General features: G+C 46.9%; 2 protein-coding genes across 2 annotated transcripts; both read right to left on the reverse strand.

Moving 5' to 3' along the window:
- Positions 1 to 244: 244 nt before the first annotated feature.
- Positions 245 to 6704, reverse strand: RDM1 (RAD52 motif containing 1). Its single transcript, XM_026065219.1, has 7 exons — positions 6615 to 6704; positions 5562 to 5741; positions 5030 to 5152; positions 4345 to 4507; positions 3644 to 3742; positions 1917 to 2005; positions 245 to 514 (listed from the first exon to the last, which is right to left on the reverse strand). The coding sequence occupies exons 1-7, from the start codon at positions 6699 to 6701 to the stop codon at positions 410 to 412; spliced, it is 846 nt and encodes a 281-aa protein (XP_025921004.1). The 5' UTR covers positions 6702 to 6704; the 3' UTR covers positions 245 to 409.
- A 173-nt stretch (positions 6705 to 6877) lies between these two features.
- On the reverse strand, positions 6878 to 11160 carry LOC112965793 (somatotropin). Its single transcript, XM_026065167.1, has 4 exons — positions 10156 to 11160; positions 9450 to 9566; positions 8884 to 9045; positions 6878 to 7234 (listed from the first exon to the last, which is right to left on the reverse strand). Exons 1-4 carry the CDS (start codon positions 10237 to 10239, stop codon positions 7034 to 7036), a joined length of 564 nt encoding a protein of 187 aa, XP_025920952.1. The 5' UTR covers positions 10240 to 11160; the 3' UTR covers positions 6878 to 7033.
- Positions 11161 to 12828: the final 1668 nt, after the last annotated feature.

The following is a 12828-nucleotide window of genomic DNA, read 5'->3' on the forward strand; positions in this document are numbered from 1 at the left end:
ACAGCTACTCCTGCTGGTAAGACAGCTATTTCTACCCATCTCCGGTGCTCTCTTGCAGATCAGATCTAACCTGCACTGTAGCTCTTCCAGGAAGGGCCTGTTTGTTTTATTTTTAAGTGCTATGCACATCTGATATGCTGTCTAAATAATAACCATACAGCTAAGCTGACTTCCATATATAGCTGACCTGGATAAGTTGACAGGAAAACACTTTCTTCTCCAAGAACGGCATACGTTTTTGGGCTTAATTTTAGTAACACTAGGTTTATTGCCCATTTCTTTCATTGTTACATAGTTGGGGAAGAAGAAAGTGGTGGATATGAGGCACATCTCATTTCCACCGCTTTAGACTTTCACTGTCAATCAGATACTGCAGCATTTTTAGAAAATATCTAAAGTCCAGGCTGCACTAATTAGACAGCGCCTCCTGTTGAGGGAGCTCATCATCAAAACTGAGCTCAGACAAAACTTCTTCTTCTTCGAAGTCAAACTGTTCCARGGACAATTCATTGACCTGAGAAGAGAAATCAAGAGTGAATTTGTTTCTCTACCACGTATTTTAACTTCTCTCTGCACCTGGAAACAAAATGTATTTTTACCATGTACAAGAGACGACCCCCATGGTATCTACAAACTCAGGAACCTTTCTATTTCAGAATGACTGACCAAAATCACAAGGCAGTGAACCGAAAGGACACCCAGCAGTTCTCCTCCCAAGCAAGTTGTTCTGAATTCCTATCTGCTAGCTAGCTGCACCAGGCTGGTATGTGCCTTGCGGAGACAACACTGAATCAACTCCCACGCACCATCACTAGGAAAGCGAGACTGCAGGGGAAGTGAGGGACGACTCTTTTTTTAAACAGAGGTTTGAGAAGCAGCAGGCTTTCTGCCTCGCTTTGCTGCACACTTCTCTAATGGCCATTAAATGTTAGGTCACTTCTCCGTGGGTTTAAATAAAGTTAGATAAAAGGGGCAGTGCAGAAGAAAATGCACAGAGAGAACAAAACAGCAGAAATTTCCTCCCAACTGATATTTCTGATGGATATTAGTTACTTCACACACAAAAATACCTCGTATTTTACTGTTACTCTGCAGCAAGAAAGGAAGGTAGCTCTGTCCATGGATACCAGGTGACTCAGTGTCATCAAATGGGGTAATGTGTCATAAGGTTCATTAGACATTTCCTTAATGCAAGTTGCAGGAGGAGCTGGACACTGTACTRTGCATTGCTGACACATCATGTGAGACTGATGCTTGCTTTCGAAAGAGCACCGTATCAGTGACCTTCCCTGGTAAATAACTGCTTTCAAACTAAGCAAGATGAAAATCCCCTGCTCAGGACTTGCTGTGTACAAAGGCTAGCATTCAGAACTCCATCTCATTGAGCATGATGATAAAAGTTTTATTATTGTACCTGAATATTTTTGTTCTTTGCATGCTAAGAGATCCCACAACTACCTGCAGGTATTTCACACAGCCTTTTAACAATCATTCCTTCTAGGGTAAGAATAAATTTATGAAATTCATTTCTTGATGGGGAGTTTCATTTAAGAACTTAAAAGTCATTTGCTTTAGCTTACTGTAACTTTACTGGGRTTTTCACTCTCACAGATTCTATGAAAAAGCAGGCCTGGACACAGTCATGTGTGAGACTTGTCAGCCCACATCATCCAACTGCTCATTTTCCTGTGCTATTTAAAATGTGCACACATCTCTGCACAAAGATGCCCAAGAAATTAAGACTTTTAAAACCTTAGCATGCTATACAATTTCAAGATGTGATTACTTTCTGAACTTCAAGTTTAGATCAYTGCACAAAAAGAGGACATTAGAGATCGTAGTAGTAACAACCATATCTCTCATCTCTAGAGGTATCACACAGCTATCGTGCAAAGCTAAATACCCACTGGGTTTACCTGAATAAGTCCCTTCAGTTCCTCCTCTGTTAGGGAGTCTGTGGGCTCCTCCTGGGTGGAGTTGTACTCCACAGCCACTTTACCATTGTCTGAAACAACACACAGAATAAACRGCCAGAGACACAACTGTGTGTAATAACAATAAACATACCCTAAACCCTTTCTTGGGATCTGACTGAACAGGATGAATCTACTTCATAACTGCGTTCAGAGGGGGCGGCTGGCTGTTCTGAATGATTGTAGATGGAATAGGGCATTTTATTGTCCCATAGCAGACCGTGGGGTTCTAGCTTATTTGTTCTTTTACATAACACAACCATCTTACTATGAAACACTGAACTTTCCCTAGTGGTTTAAGTAGTGCTTGCTGGCTGCAGCGTTACTATGGACRTGGACAGAGCTCGTGACTCCTACTGTCATGGCTGGGCACAGAAACAGAGGGGCTGATCTTGTTTCTACTGTCAAGCAAGCTCCAGCAGAAGCAGGATTGGGCTCCATCACTTTGAGGACTGTTACAGTTCTGAAAGTGCCCAGGAAGGAAAGAACTGAAGGGTTTGTGATGTTAATTATCAGGCATGGAGGAGAAAAGTGGTAGTTACCGCATGGTACAACTTAAACAGCATGTTGTGAATCTGTAGAGCTGCCTTTTTCTCAGGCCTATGTGCCTGTCTTCTCTGCAGAAGATTAAAAGGCTCTTACTAAATGGAGAGGAAATTGAAAGTGAGGAAGCAGAAATAGATGGAGAAGAAGCAGCATGATAATTGCTGGTCTCTGTTATGTGATGGGCCAGAAGGCAGGAATCACTGCAAAGCATCTGAGTCCAGAGATGCATCTCTCTAAAGGACATCTTAAAGAACCCATGGGAAGAATCTGACAGGTATTTAAATCCTGCTGGATTCAACAGAGCAAGTTCCTGCTCAGATGCTTTGCTGTATCAGTGACTCAGCATGAAGTGGTGTTTACAGGGAAGGTCTCCTCTGTGTGAATTAAGGATAGCAGCACTGACCTGACCACATGAGGTTACATCCTGATGAGATAAAYGCATAAAAGACTGAAGTACTCAGATACTACATAAATAGGAGTCATCTACGAGCTCAAAGAGCACAACACCTAGAATCCACAGAAAGCAGATATGGCTGTTTCTCGGTAGGCACAGAGCCAGTTTCTATAGCTACAAACTGCAGCAATAGTAGCCCCAAAGAAGCAACACCGCATACAACAGCGAGGTGTGGACCTTTGACAGCAACCGCCGGGCCAGGAATCAGATAGGAACATGCAACATGCTGCARTTGCATTAATGTTACCCCTGGAACCAGAATTTGTTCACATCCGTATTCAGCATGTGCAAGTCCAATGCTAATAAGCTCTCCCTGCCAGGGTTTACACTTTAGGCTTCTGCATTTTCTAAAACCAGTTTCAATGGTCTCTTAAAAAACAAAACAAAACAAAACAAAAAACACACACACACACCCCAAAACCCCACCACACCCAAAACACATACAAACAGCTTTCTGATGGGTGTTTCMTTTCACTCACACAGCTCATGCGACAGGACCACTCGGTTAAATCACTGCCAACCACCACACAAGTTTAATTCTGGTGGAGAGCCCAAAAACCCACTGAATTCTAAGCAAGGTTGTGGGAAAAAGAATTCACATTCATTTTCATGAAAGTTATAATGTCATCAGCCCAAACACCCTAGTGTTTAATACAAAAATAAGCCTTACCTAAAACCACAAGGAGTATCTTCTGAAAAGCGCTAGACAAAGCTTTCCCAGCTGCAAGTTTCTGAACTCTTCTTGTGGCTGTGACAAACTCGAGAGGATCTAAACCCAAGGAGCCGTGGGTTATTGATGTTAGGATGACACTCTGCATATGAAAGCACACAAACTGCCTTGTACTACGAAACATAACAAATTCATCTGGGAGCTGAACGCAGCATTATGAATCTGATAAGAAAGCTGCTTATGTTTTGCGAGTAATTGGCAGCRTGGCAGCGCCCTCACAAGGGCTTCATGTGCCAGCCCAGGCAAAGCAGCACATCTTCAGCCCTTCCTCAGGACCCTGCCCAAGGCATCGGGCAGTAGAGATCCCAGCAGGCATTTGGGCTGTGCCACAGGCACAGGATCTCTTAGGAATCACACAGCATGCTCACATCAAAAGTGGCTGCAATGGGGAATGAATAATCCTACGGGTGAGAGAGAGAGAGGGGAACAGAGGGTAGAAAAGCAATAGCGGTATGAAGCAGGGAGGGAAGACACATGCTTAGGACTCCTTGCTGTAAAGCACAGCGGCTTACAAGGCCCCCGCAGATGCTTGTCTCCAGCTAAACTGAGCTATTACGTTAGATTCACATAATGTGCAAACGCAAGAATGACCAGGGTCTGACAACTGCCAGCAGAGACTTTCAGCTGCAGCGAAAACGTACCTTCACCATTTTCTACGTCTGCCTCGCCGAGGCCAACTCCCCTGGTGCGTACGCCATGGTTGGGCATCGTTACTTCTACGGCACACAGGTATTTAAGGGATCGCTTCTGTAATGTCTTTCCCAGCTCCTCATTATCATCATCAAAGCCAGAAACATTCTGCAGCTGTTGGGAAGACCACAAAATAATTACAGTTAAATAGAAAGGGGATATATTGACCACCTAGGCCCACGCCTGCATAGCACAGACCTTCTCTGCAGTGTGTAACCCTAGGCCAGTAGCATACTGCAGAGCCAGAGCAGGGATATTCACTGTTTTGACTCTAATTCAGAAATATCCCAGGGTCCCTATCCTCTGGGAATCAAGCCTGTAATCTTAGTCATCTCAGACACTTTCAGCACATGAAGACTATTGTCAAGTTTTGGCACTGCTTTAAACACAGCCACACGAAAACCGGATCCCCCCATTTGTATAAACAGAAACCCAGCCAGTGCCCTTGCCCACAGCAATCTTCTCTCCCCAGGCTTTCAGAACATCCTCATTTGTGGTCCAAAACGCAGCTCCTGTGGCTGTCTTTATTAGGGACAATGATTTGAGGACAATTCTGTTCATCCCATCAACCGCTCCAATTGAGAATATGGGATGAGGAAAGGGAGCAACAACTGATGGACATAAAGGGCTTCTTACTGTGATGATGCGACTGGACCAGCCGTTAAAGCCAAGGTAGTGGTTGGCCAGTTCCTGGCACTTGTTGCTGTTGAGAGCAAGAACTTGCTGCTGAAACACTTTCTGCTTGATGCAAACACAAACCTGTTGAGGAAAGAAGAATCCTGATTATCCAGGCTTTGCTTCCAGGGTTCCCACTGCAGACACACCATTGGTGGCTCTGGGAGAKAAGTTTGTAGGGAATGCATTCACTAATCACATGGGTGTTTCTGACGTGTCAAATATTTGTAACCCAAGAACGGACCCTGCTTTGCACAAACGATTCCAGCAGAAGGATGCTGCCACATTACTTCTTAAATGCTACCTGGATGCTACTATTGCCAGCAGTGGGGGATGTCACAGGGTATGATGGTAGCACCCAGCAAAAAGTTAGCAAACTTTCATGCAAAAGCACAGGGACTGCCACTGAGGAGGTTAACAAATATTTCACCCTCTTGCTGCAGGTTAGGATGGTGAGTCCTGGAAGTTTCACACCTGGGGCCATTCTACTTACCTTCAAGGGAGATTTCTGAAACAGTCTTTGCCCGTTGCATGCGCGCTGGGCTCTGCTGGCATCTCCAGATGAATAAAACTTAATGATGGCGTAATACCCAGGCCCTGCCACAGCAGCATTTCTGTGTGCTCGCACCGAGTAGAGTAGCCCAAATTTGGAAAACACTGAAAACAGGGAATGCTGAGGAAAAGCAAGAAAAACACAGGTGTTTTGAGGAACATCTGCTGCTGCTCCAGAGTCTGAGCAACAGCCACAGAGACAGGACTACTCCCAAGACCTAATTACTCAGAAAATGAGGAGGTTTAGTGCTGTTCTTGCCAGGTAACAGCAGTAATCCCTGGAATAATCAGCAAGACTGAACATAACATGAGTATCTGGCAGATAACATCTTCGCTTCCCATAAAAGTAAGCCCAAACTGGCCAGATCTCTTACCCTGCCAGTGCCTCCTTCCCAATATTATCCCGCCTCTGAACTGAGAGGAAAGACAGACGTGGGATTTTCTGTCTCCCGAGTTATCCTCATCCCAGGCTGCCTCTTACTCTCCGCTTTGCATGTGTGCTGCCCTGTTAAAGCTTCAGTACAGCATTAATGCTGTATTTTGCAGATAGACTAACAGGATTTTATTTCTGCTCTTCCACATTTTGTTGGTTTCCCAGGAACTTCGGCTTCGCAGACAGCCGGCGGCGGCGTTTCCCTGCTTCCTTGAAGGGCGCTGGAGAGTTTCGCCAGGCCGAGAAGCCGGGGAAACCGGCCGCGGCGCAGAGAGGCACCGGGGCCAGCGGCCACCCCTGCCGCCCCCGCGGGGCCGCACGGGGCCCAATGGAACAACAAAACCGCGAAATAATAATCATAAAAGAAATAAAAAATGCATTATTAGCGCATGGGGAAGGCGATGGGAGAAAAGGCCAGCGCAGGCGAGGAGGAACTGCGGCCTCAGGGCTGGGGGAGCGGGGAGGACTCAGCCTCGGCCCCCCGCTCCTCGGCCCCAGGAGGACGCGGACGCGGATGCAGCCCCGCGCAGCCCCGGGGGTCGCGGCCCGGCTTCGCCTCACCTCCAGGCCCGGCGCCTCCTCCAGCCCCCAGACCAGCAGCGTCTGGACGCTCCCCACCGGCACCCGGAACTCCACCACCTCCGCCATGCCRGGCCCGGAGCGGGGAAGGCGGCTCCGGCCCGGCCCCTCGGCCCGCCCCGGCCCCGCCGCCCTCAGCCCCCCCGGCGCCCCGAGAGGGGGATATGGCCGGCGCCCCYGATCGCCCACCCCAGCCCACCTCGCCCTGGGGGGCTCCCCGGGAGGCAGCGAGACACGCACAGCTTCAGCGGGTAGCGGGTTTATTCTCCTCGGGCCCAACCGGTTCCCGTTACAGGAGAGGGGGCTCCCGGCGGAGGGTCGGGAGCGGCCCCCGGCTCTTCTTCCTCAGCAGAGGGGTGCCGGGGCCGCGCGTGGTGGGGTCGGGGGCCCCATCGCCTCCCTCAGATGGTGCAGTTGCTCTCGCCGAAGCGCCGGCACTTCATCACCTTCAGGTAGGTCTCCACCTTGTGCAGGTCCTTCTTGAAGCACGACAGCAGGCCGTAGTTCTTCAGCAGGGCGTCCTCGTTGCGCAGGTGGATGTCGAATTTGTCGTAGGTGGATTTGAGGAGCGGCGGCCCGCGAGGGCTCCGGTCGTCCAGCTCCTGCAAGGAGGCACCGGCGTTAACGGGGAGGAAGGACGAGGCTGAGCGGAGCAGGCCGGGGAGGCTGGAGGGAGATGGAAGCGGAAGGAGGGCAGACGGGCCCAGGACTGAGCGTCATCGAAGGCGCTGGGGCTCCTCTTGCRACGCTGGGACATTCCCTCGCGTCACGCTTCCCCTCCAGCCCGTTCCTGCACCCTTCCACATTTTTCTTACACGCTGTGGCTCTCTGTTCAAAGTCAGACCTTCTTCACTGTTTTCAGGGAAGTTTCAAGTCCCTTCTCCCACCTCGCTTCAAAGGAATTTTTTTTTCTCTTATGACCTCATATGTCAAAGTACTCTCAAGTCTATATGTTTGCAAGAATAGCAATTGTACAGGGATGATGTTACAGAAACACAATTTCATGCATATGAAACTGCCAGCAAGAAGCGAGCTGGACCAAATGCTGCAGGAAGGGAAGACTCTGTCTTTTGGGGTCTTCAAAAATGTGGAGATTCGTAGGGTTTCTCCATAGCAACCCTAGCCAAGGAGATGGGGAAACGAGCAAATAATTCTGTCTTTTCTCCCACTTTCCCAGTGAACAAAGCTCTAACCCAGACCCAGGCTTTGAGCATCTGGAGCTCAGAGATCTGCGATCTGCCACCCCTCCTGCCCTGCTTTGCTCACCAGCTGACACAGCAAATAGAACTTTTTTGGTTAAGTAAACAGTGGCTTAAATGGACACAATATGATTATTTGTTTAGTTTCTGTATACCACTTTTCAATGTCCTAGCACATATCAAATGGAGACCAAAATCTGGAAATGGAACTGATACATAWACCTGCTTTCTCCAGCTGAAGCGCCAGGTCAGAAGATCTCTTTCTACTCTCAGGGCTTGACTTTCAGCGTTGTTTAGATGCTTGAAGATGTAAATAAGTGTCCAGACTCATTTCTCACAGATCTAGATCTCAGAGCTCTAGCTACATTGTGGTGCTGGCAGATAGACTTACTTACAGAGTGAACTCATCTGACAGGGGATCCGGATAGGCAATGAACAGTTTCATTTAAAAAGACAAAAAAGAAATTGAGTGACCTTTCTGAARATCATTCTCTATCTCTCACCTGTCTAGATGCTCTATACTGTAAATCTCATTTAAGAGAGAGGCATCAGAGTATGGGCTTCCACCTGTACACAGACTTACAAGGTTTGCTTCTATAAAATGTCATTAGTCCTTAAAGTCATGTTGCAGATCCTTGCATCATTTACTTCCCTTGAAAGTGTTTTGTGTGGTGATGTAGCAAACATTCTTGCATTGCTATTTGTATAGTAGATTTAACCAATTGAGTATCCTTTGGTGCTAGGTTTGGAAAGAYTTGGGGTCTAGACTGTTGTGATATTCCTAGTCTGTGCTGTTATCTGAGTGGTTATAGCAGTGTTATTAACATCTGTTTTGTTTTTTCTGGTACTCCCCAGTGAAGAAGTGTGTGCGATGGAGTGCCGTGATTTGATTGTGTTAAAAAAAACAAAGTTGAAGGGATGCCCCTGGTCTTTRGAGTGGAGGTGGGGAGGTTTGTCGTGGTCTTTGGATCCTGTGGAAGACTCTGAGAGCTYCGTGCCTTGTGTCCAGGAGATCCCTGGTATTCTGTAATCATGACACATCTGCAACTTACCCTCATCAGGGCTTGGATCCCTTCTTCTAGGTCCTTCAGTTTTTCATAGACTCTGTCTGAGGTGCCAAAAACCAGGTTGTTTGTGAACACCTTGCTTAAGTACTGCACYGGGGTCAACCAGGACTGGATAAGAACCAGTGAAAACCGAAGAAGCTCCATGTCCTGAAAAGAAAAAAACAGTGGTCAAAGCTGTGCAGGTGAGTTGTGGAGCTACCCATGTGTCCTTATCCCTCTGAAACAGCCCAAAGGTGACCCAGAGATGTCACTGCTTCYGCAGCTTTGGCAGATATAAATTTGTTTGTGAGCTGAGGAGTACCACCCAGAAATCTGTCCTGTGCAGAAAGTATTTTTTTCTCCTCCTTGCTATGGKATATGATTTATAGCCTAACCCGAAAGAGTCTTTCTTTCTGCATGCAGGGTGTGCACAGTGAAATGGGAGAGGAAGAACAGTACCTCAAGAAGTGCTGGAGATGTTAAACCTTACAGATGGAAACCCTCTGTTCCCATATTGAAACACAGTTGGGCTCTTAAAATAGGTCTGTGCTTGCCCGAGGGAGAGAACTTACTGATTTCTGCTGGGCATCATCCTTCCCTGTGGGAGCAGGAATGGTTTCCGAGTAACAAAATGCTGACTGGGAATTTTTGTTGGCGTGTCTCTGGTCCTCCGGAATATAGGTGCGTTCCTGTGGGGACATCCCAAATACACTCAGATCTCTTGTTGCCTGTGTACTGGCAGAAGACCGTAGACACTTTTCTCGGGCTGTTCTGAACGGTTACTCTTTGCGAGAAAGAAATACGAAATAAAAAGTATCTCTGTGCAGGACTGTCAGATAGGAAGCAGGASTTCACAGTTGGCTCAAGAGTTACTGGAATTAAAGGTCATCCTCTCGTTAAGCCAAAGTGCTAATGTACATGCACAAAATATTCGGACTGGGTTCTCTCTAGGAGTAGAAGACCCCCATGGACAGGTCTCACCAAAGCAGACARCTCATGTGTGCTGTTGGCAGTAGCAGAGATTGAATACTTTTAAACACTCAGAATTAGCAAGGGCCATAGGTGACCAACYCAGGAAATCTTGCAAAGAGGTCTGCCATAACCTGTCCTGTCTTACTAAGGCCTTCTTTCCTCACCCTGAGCTGACAGAGAAGACACCAACAGTTAAAAATATCTCTTTCTAGAAACTTATACTGGCTCTAGGTTGACACAGCCATGGCACAGTCCCCAAACCACCAAGCTAATGAGGAGGAGATGCCCCGATACCGCAACACTTACAAACTCTTTGTACGTCTCAGCAGCCAGGAGGTGAAGGTGCTGAGCCCTCAGCACAGCATTGGCAAACAGGTTGGAAAGGGGCATGGCCGGGAAGGTTGCAGCTTCCTTTGGCCACTGCAATCCCAGCGTGATCACAGCGATGAAGAGAGGAGAAAACCACGACCCTACAGCAAAGAGAAGGAAGAAGGTGTTAGCAGTCCTTTAGTGACTGTGCTGAGGAGTGGGTGGCACCTGTGAATTTCTGCTCAGCCTCTTCTGTTCTTGCTGGCTGAGGGCTCACCTYGCTGAACATCTTGTTTGTCTCTGTAAGTGAACTTAGCTCTGTAGCTCCCCCAAATCAGATGAAAACCCCTCCCCTCTCACTAGACGTGCCCTCAAGTCTCATACTGCTCCCAGTGTTACAAGCACTATTTTCCTGGCTGAAGTCATCGTTGTTCCTTGAAAACTAGAGCTCATCCCTGCCATTTTTCCTTAACATGGTCGTCATGTTTTTCTTTAGGCCTTGGCCTCATGAGGAGAGCACAGTGCACTCATCATTGCATGAGCGAGCAGGGAACAGTGAGTACAAGATAACATCCCAGGGAGGTGAGGGACTGGGAATAGCTCACTTCAGCCTTGTTTTACATCATCCTGCTGACATGTGAAACCTGCTGCCTGCCTCCACTTGGGACAAGATCTGATTTCCTTACCCATGCTGTGACTAATGTACTTTTGGTCTCTGATGGACAYACCTGTAGGATTTGGTGGTCTTTGTCAAGCCTGAAGGTTTTAATCCATGGCATTTAACTCATGCAAGTATCCATCTATGCTTACTGAGACCACAAAGATAATCTCAGCCAAATACCTTTCAGTAGAGGAATACCCTGGGGCATGTAGGACTTCTGCATTAGACATCATCTTGATCCCTGGCTTAAGCCTTGAATGTGAGTTTTAATATCCCTGCCAGAATTTTTGTTAGTAGTAACTACTATAACTGCAGCTTCCCTTGTTCTTCATGTTCATGAGCCTTTCTTGAGCCTTGATGAGTTTTGGCTAATGATTACATCAATTCATTAAAGTCACACTGTAGGGAATTATAATCCATTTCACTGGTTTATAAGTTACCACATTTTAATTTAGGGCTGTCACTGAGTGAATATGGCCCACCACAGCACCACCCCATGTGTACAATATCTCCCACCACCCTAGGCATGCAGCAGCACTGGCAGTCCTTTAAAACTGAAATAAAGAAAATTACCTGGAGCCATTTCTGTCTGGTGAGTTGCTCAGGTGTTGCTTGAAAGTGAATGTTTCCTCCTTTCATCTAGGGCTGGTAATGGTAACTGTTGAGCCACCCCTTATATAGTAGGGGGTCTGTTTAAAATGTATGTATGTGTTCATGATCACAACAACCTCTCTATATCTTCTCCATGCATAAATGCACATGTGTTCGCAATGGTGCTACCTAATTGTAGTCATTTATACATAGATGTAAAGGTTGGGGAGGATGTTTGCCTAGGGATAAAATTAGTGCTGAATGATTTCTCCATATTCTGCTGTTTATTGCAAACAAAGGTCTTATCATCGTTGGAAGACCCAAACCAAATCAGATCAGCTCTTTTACACAGTGGAATTTCCCACAGTGGATAGAAAATCCACCTGATTTCCTGCCCGCTCCAGGCAGACTCTGACCCACAGTTAACAGGACCAAATTGGTCAGTTTGGGAGACTTCTGACATAAAGCAAGTGGGATTTTTTTCCGTTTATTGTTAGGGAGGATGGAGCTGGATGGATGTTCCAAGATGAATAATTTGTTTGCCATGTAACTTCTTTCATGCTACCAAATTTTCACAAATTCAGCAAATAGTTTTGGTGGAAAAAGGAAATTTTGAAGAAGTTGATTTTTTTGAAAAGAACATTTTTTGTCCTTTGAGGTAGTGGTTTGATTCACATCTTCAGTCAATGTATTAATTTATTTACATAAGGAATTGAAAGCACCTGAGGACAAATGTAATTTTCCCGATATGACTGCTAAAGCATTGAACTGAGAAAGTCATTTGCAAAGCTCTACTTTGGGAGAATGTGAAATGTAAAACACAGAGAGTGGCTGTTTCCAAACACAGACAGAATAAAATCGCTTGAGTGAGCTGTTTAATCTAGCATAGGTTTGACGGAGTGCTCTCATACCCATGGGCTTCTTTGGGTACCAACCTGCCCATTGCAAATGCAGATCTGAGCTCCAGGAGGTTTCTCACATCTTCAGCTGGGCAAAGCTCTGAAAAGGACCTGGTTGTAAACCACCTTCTGCTCTTTGTGTGAGATACAAATGTGAAGTATCTGTGGATTAAGCAGAAGGCTGGTGTGGAATTGAGGGTGCAGAGGAGGCGGGGGAAGAGCAGAGATCACAGCACATCTATCCTGGCTTTTGAGCAGAATGAGACAAGACCTGGGATGGCCAACTCCATGGAAGCTTAAAGGACTTTACTGGTCCCAAGGGCAATTTCCCCAAGCCGCCCTGCTCTGGTCCTTTGTCCACGGCTCTTTTCAGGGACAGTCCACCTGTCATGGGCRGTAAACTTGGTGACCCCAGCCCCGGGTTTGGCTTGCTCCCTGTGGAGTGGCTCTGGTTTCCATGAGGCAGCATCATCCCTGAAGCGGCTGGAGCAGAGGGTGCGAGAGCTGGTTAATAAACAT

The sequence above is a fragment of the Apteryx rowi genome, unplaced genomic scaffold (genome assembly GCF_003343035.1).
Source record: "Apteryx rowi isolate R43461 unplaced genomic scaffold, aptRow1 scaffold_1020, whole genome shotgun sequence".
Classification (NCBI taxonomy): Eukaryota; Metazoa; Chordata; class Aves; order Apterygiformes; family Apterygidae; genus Apteryx; species Apteryx rowi.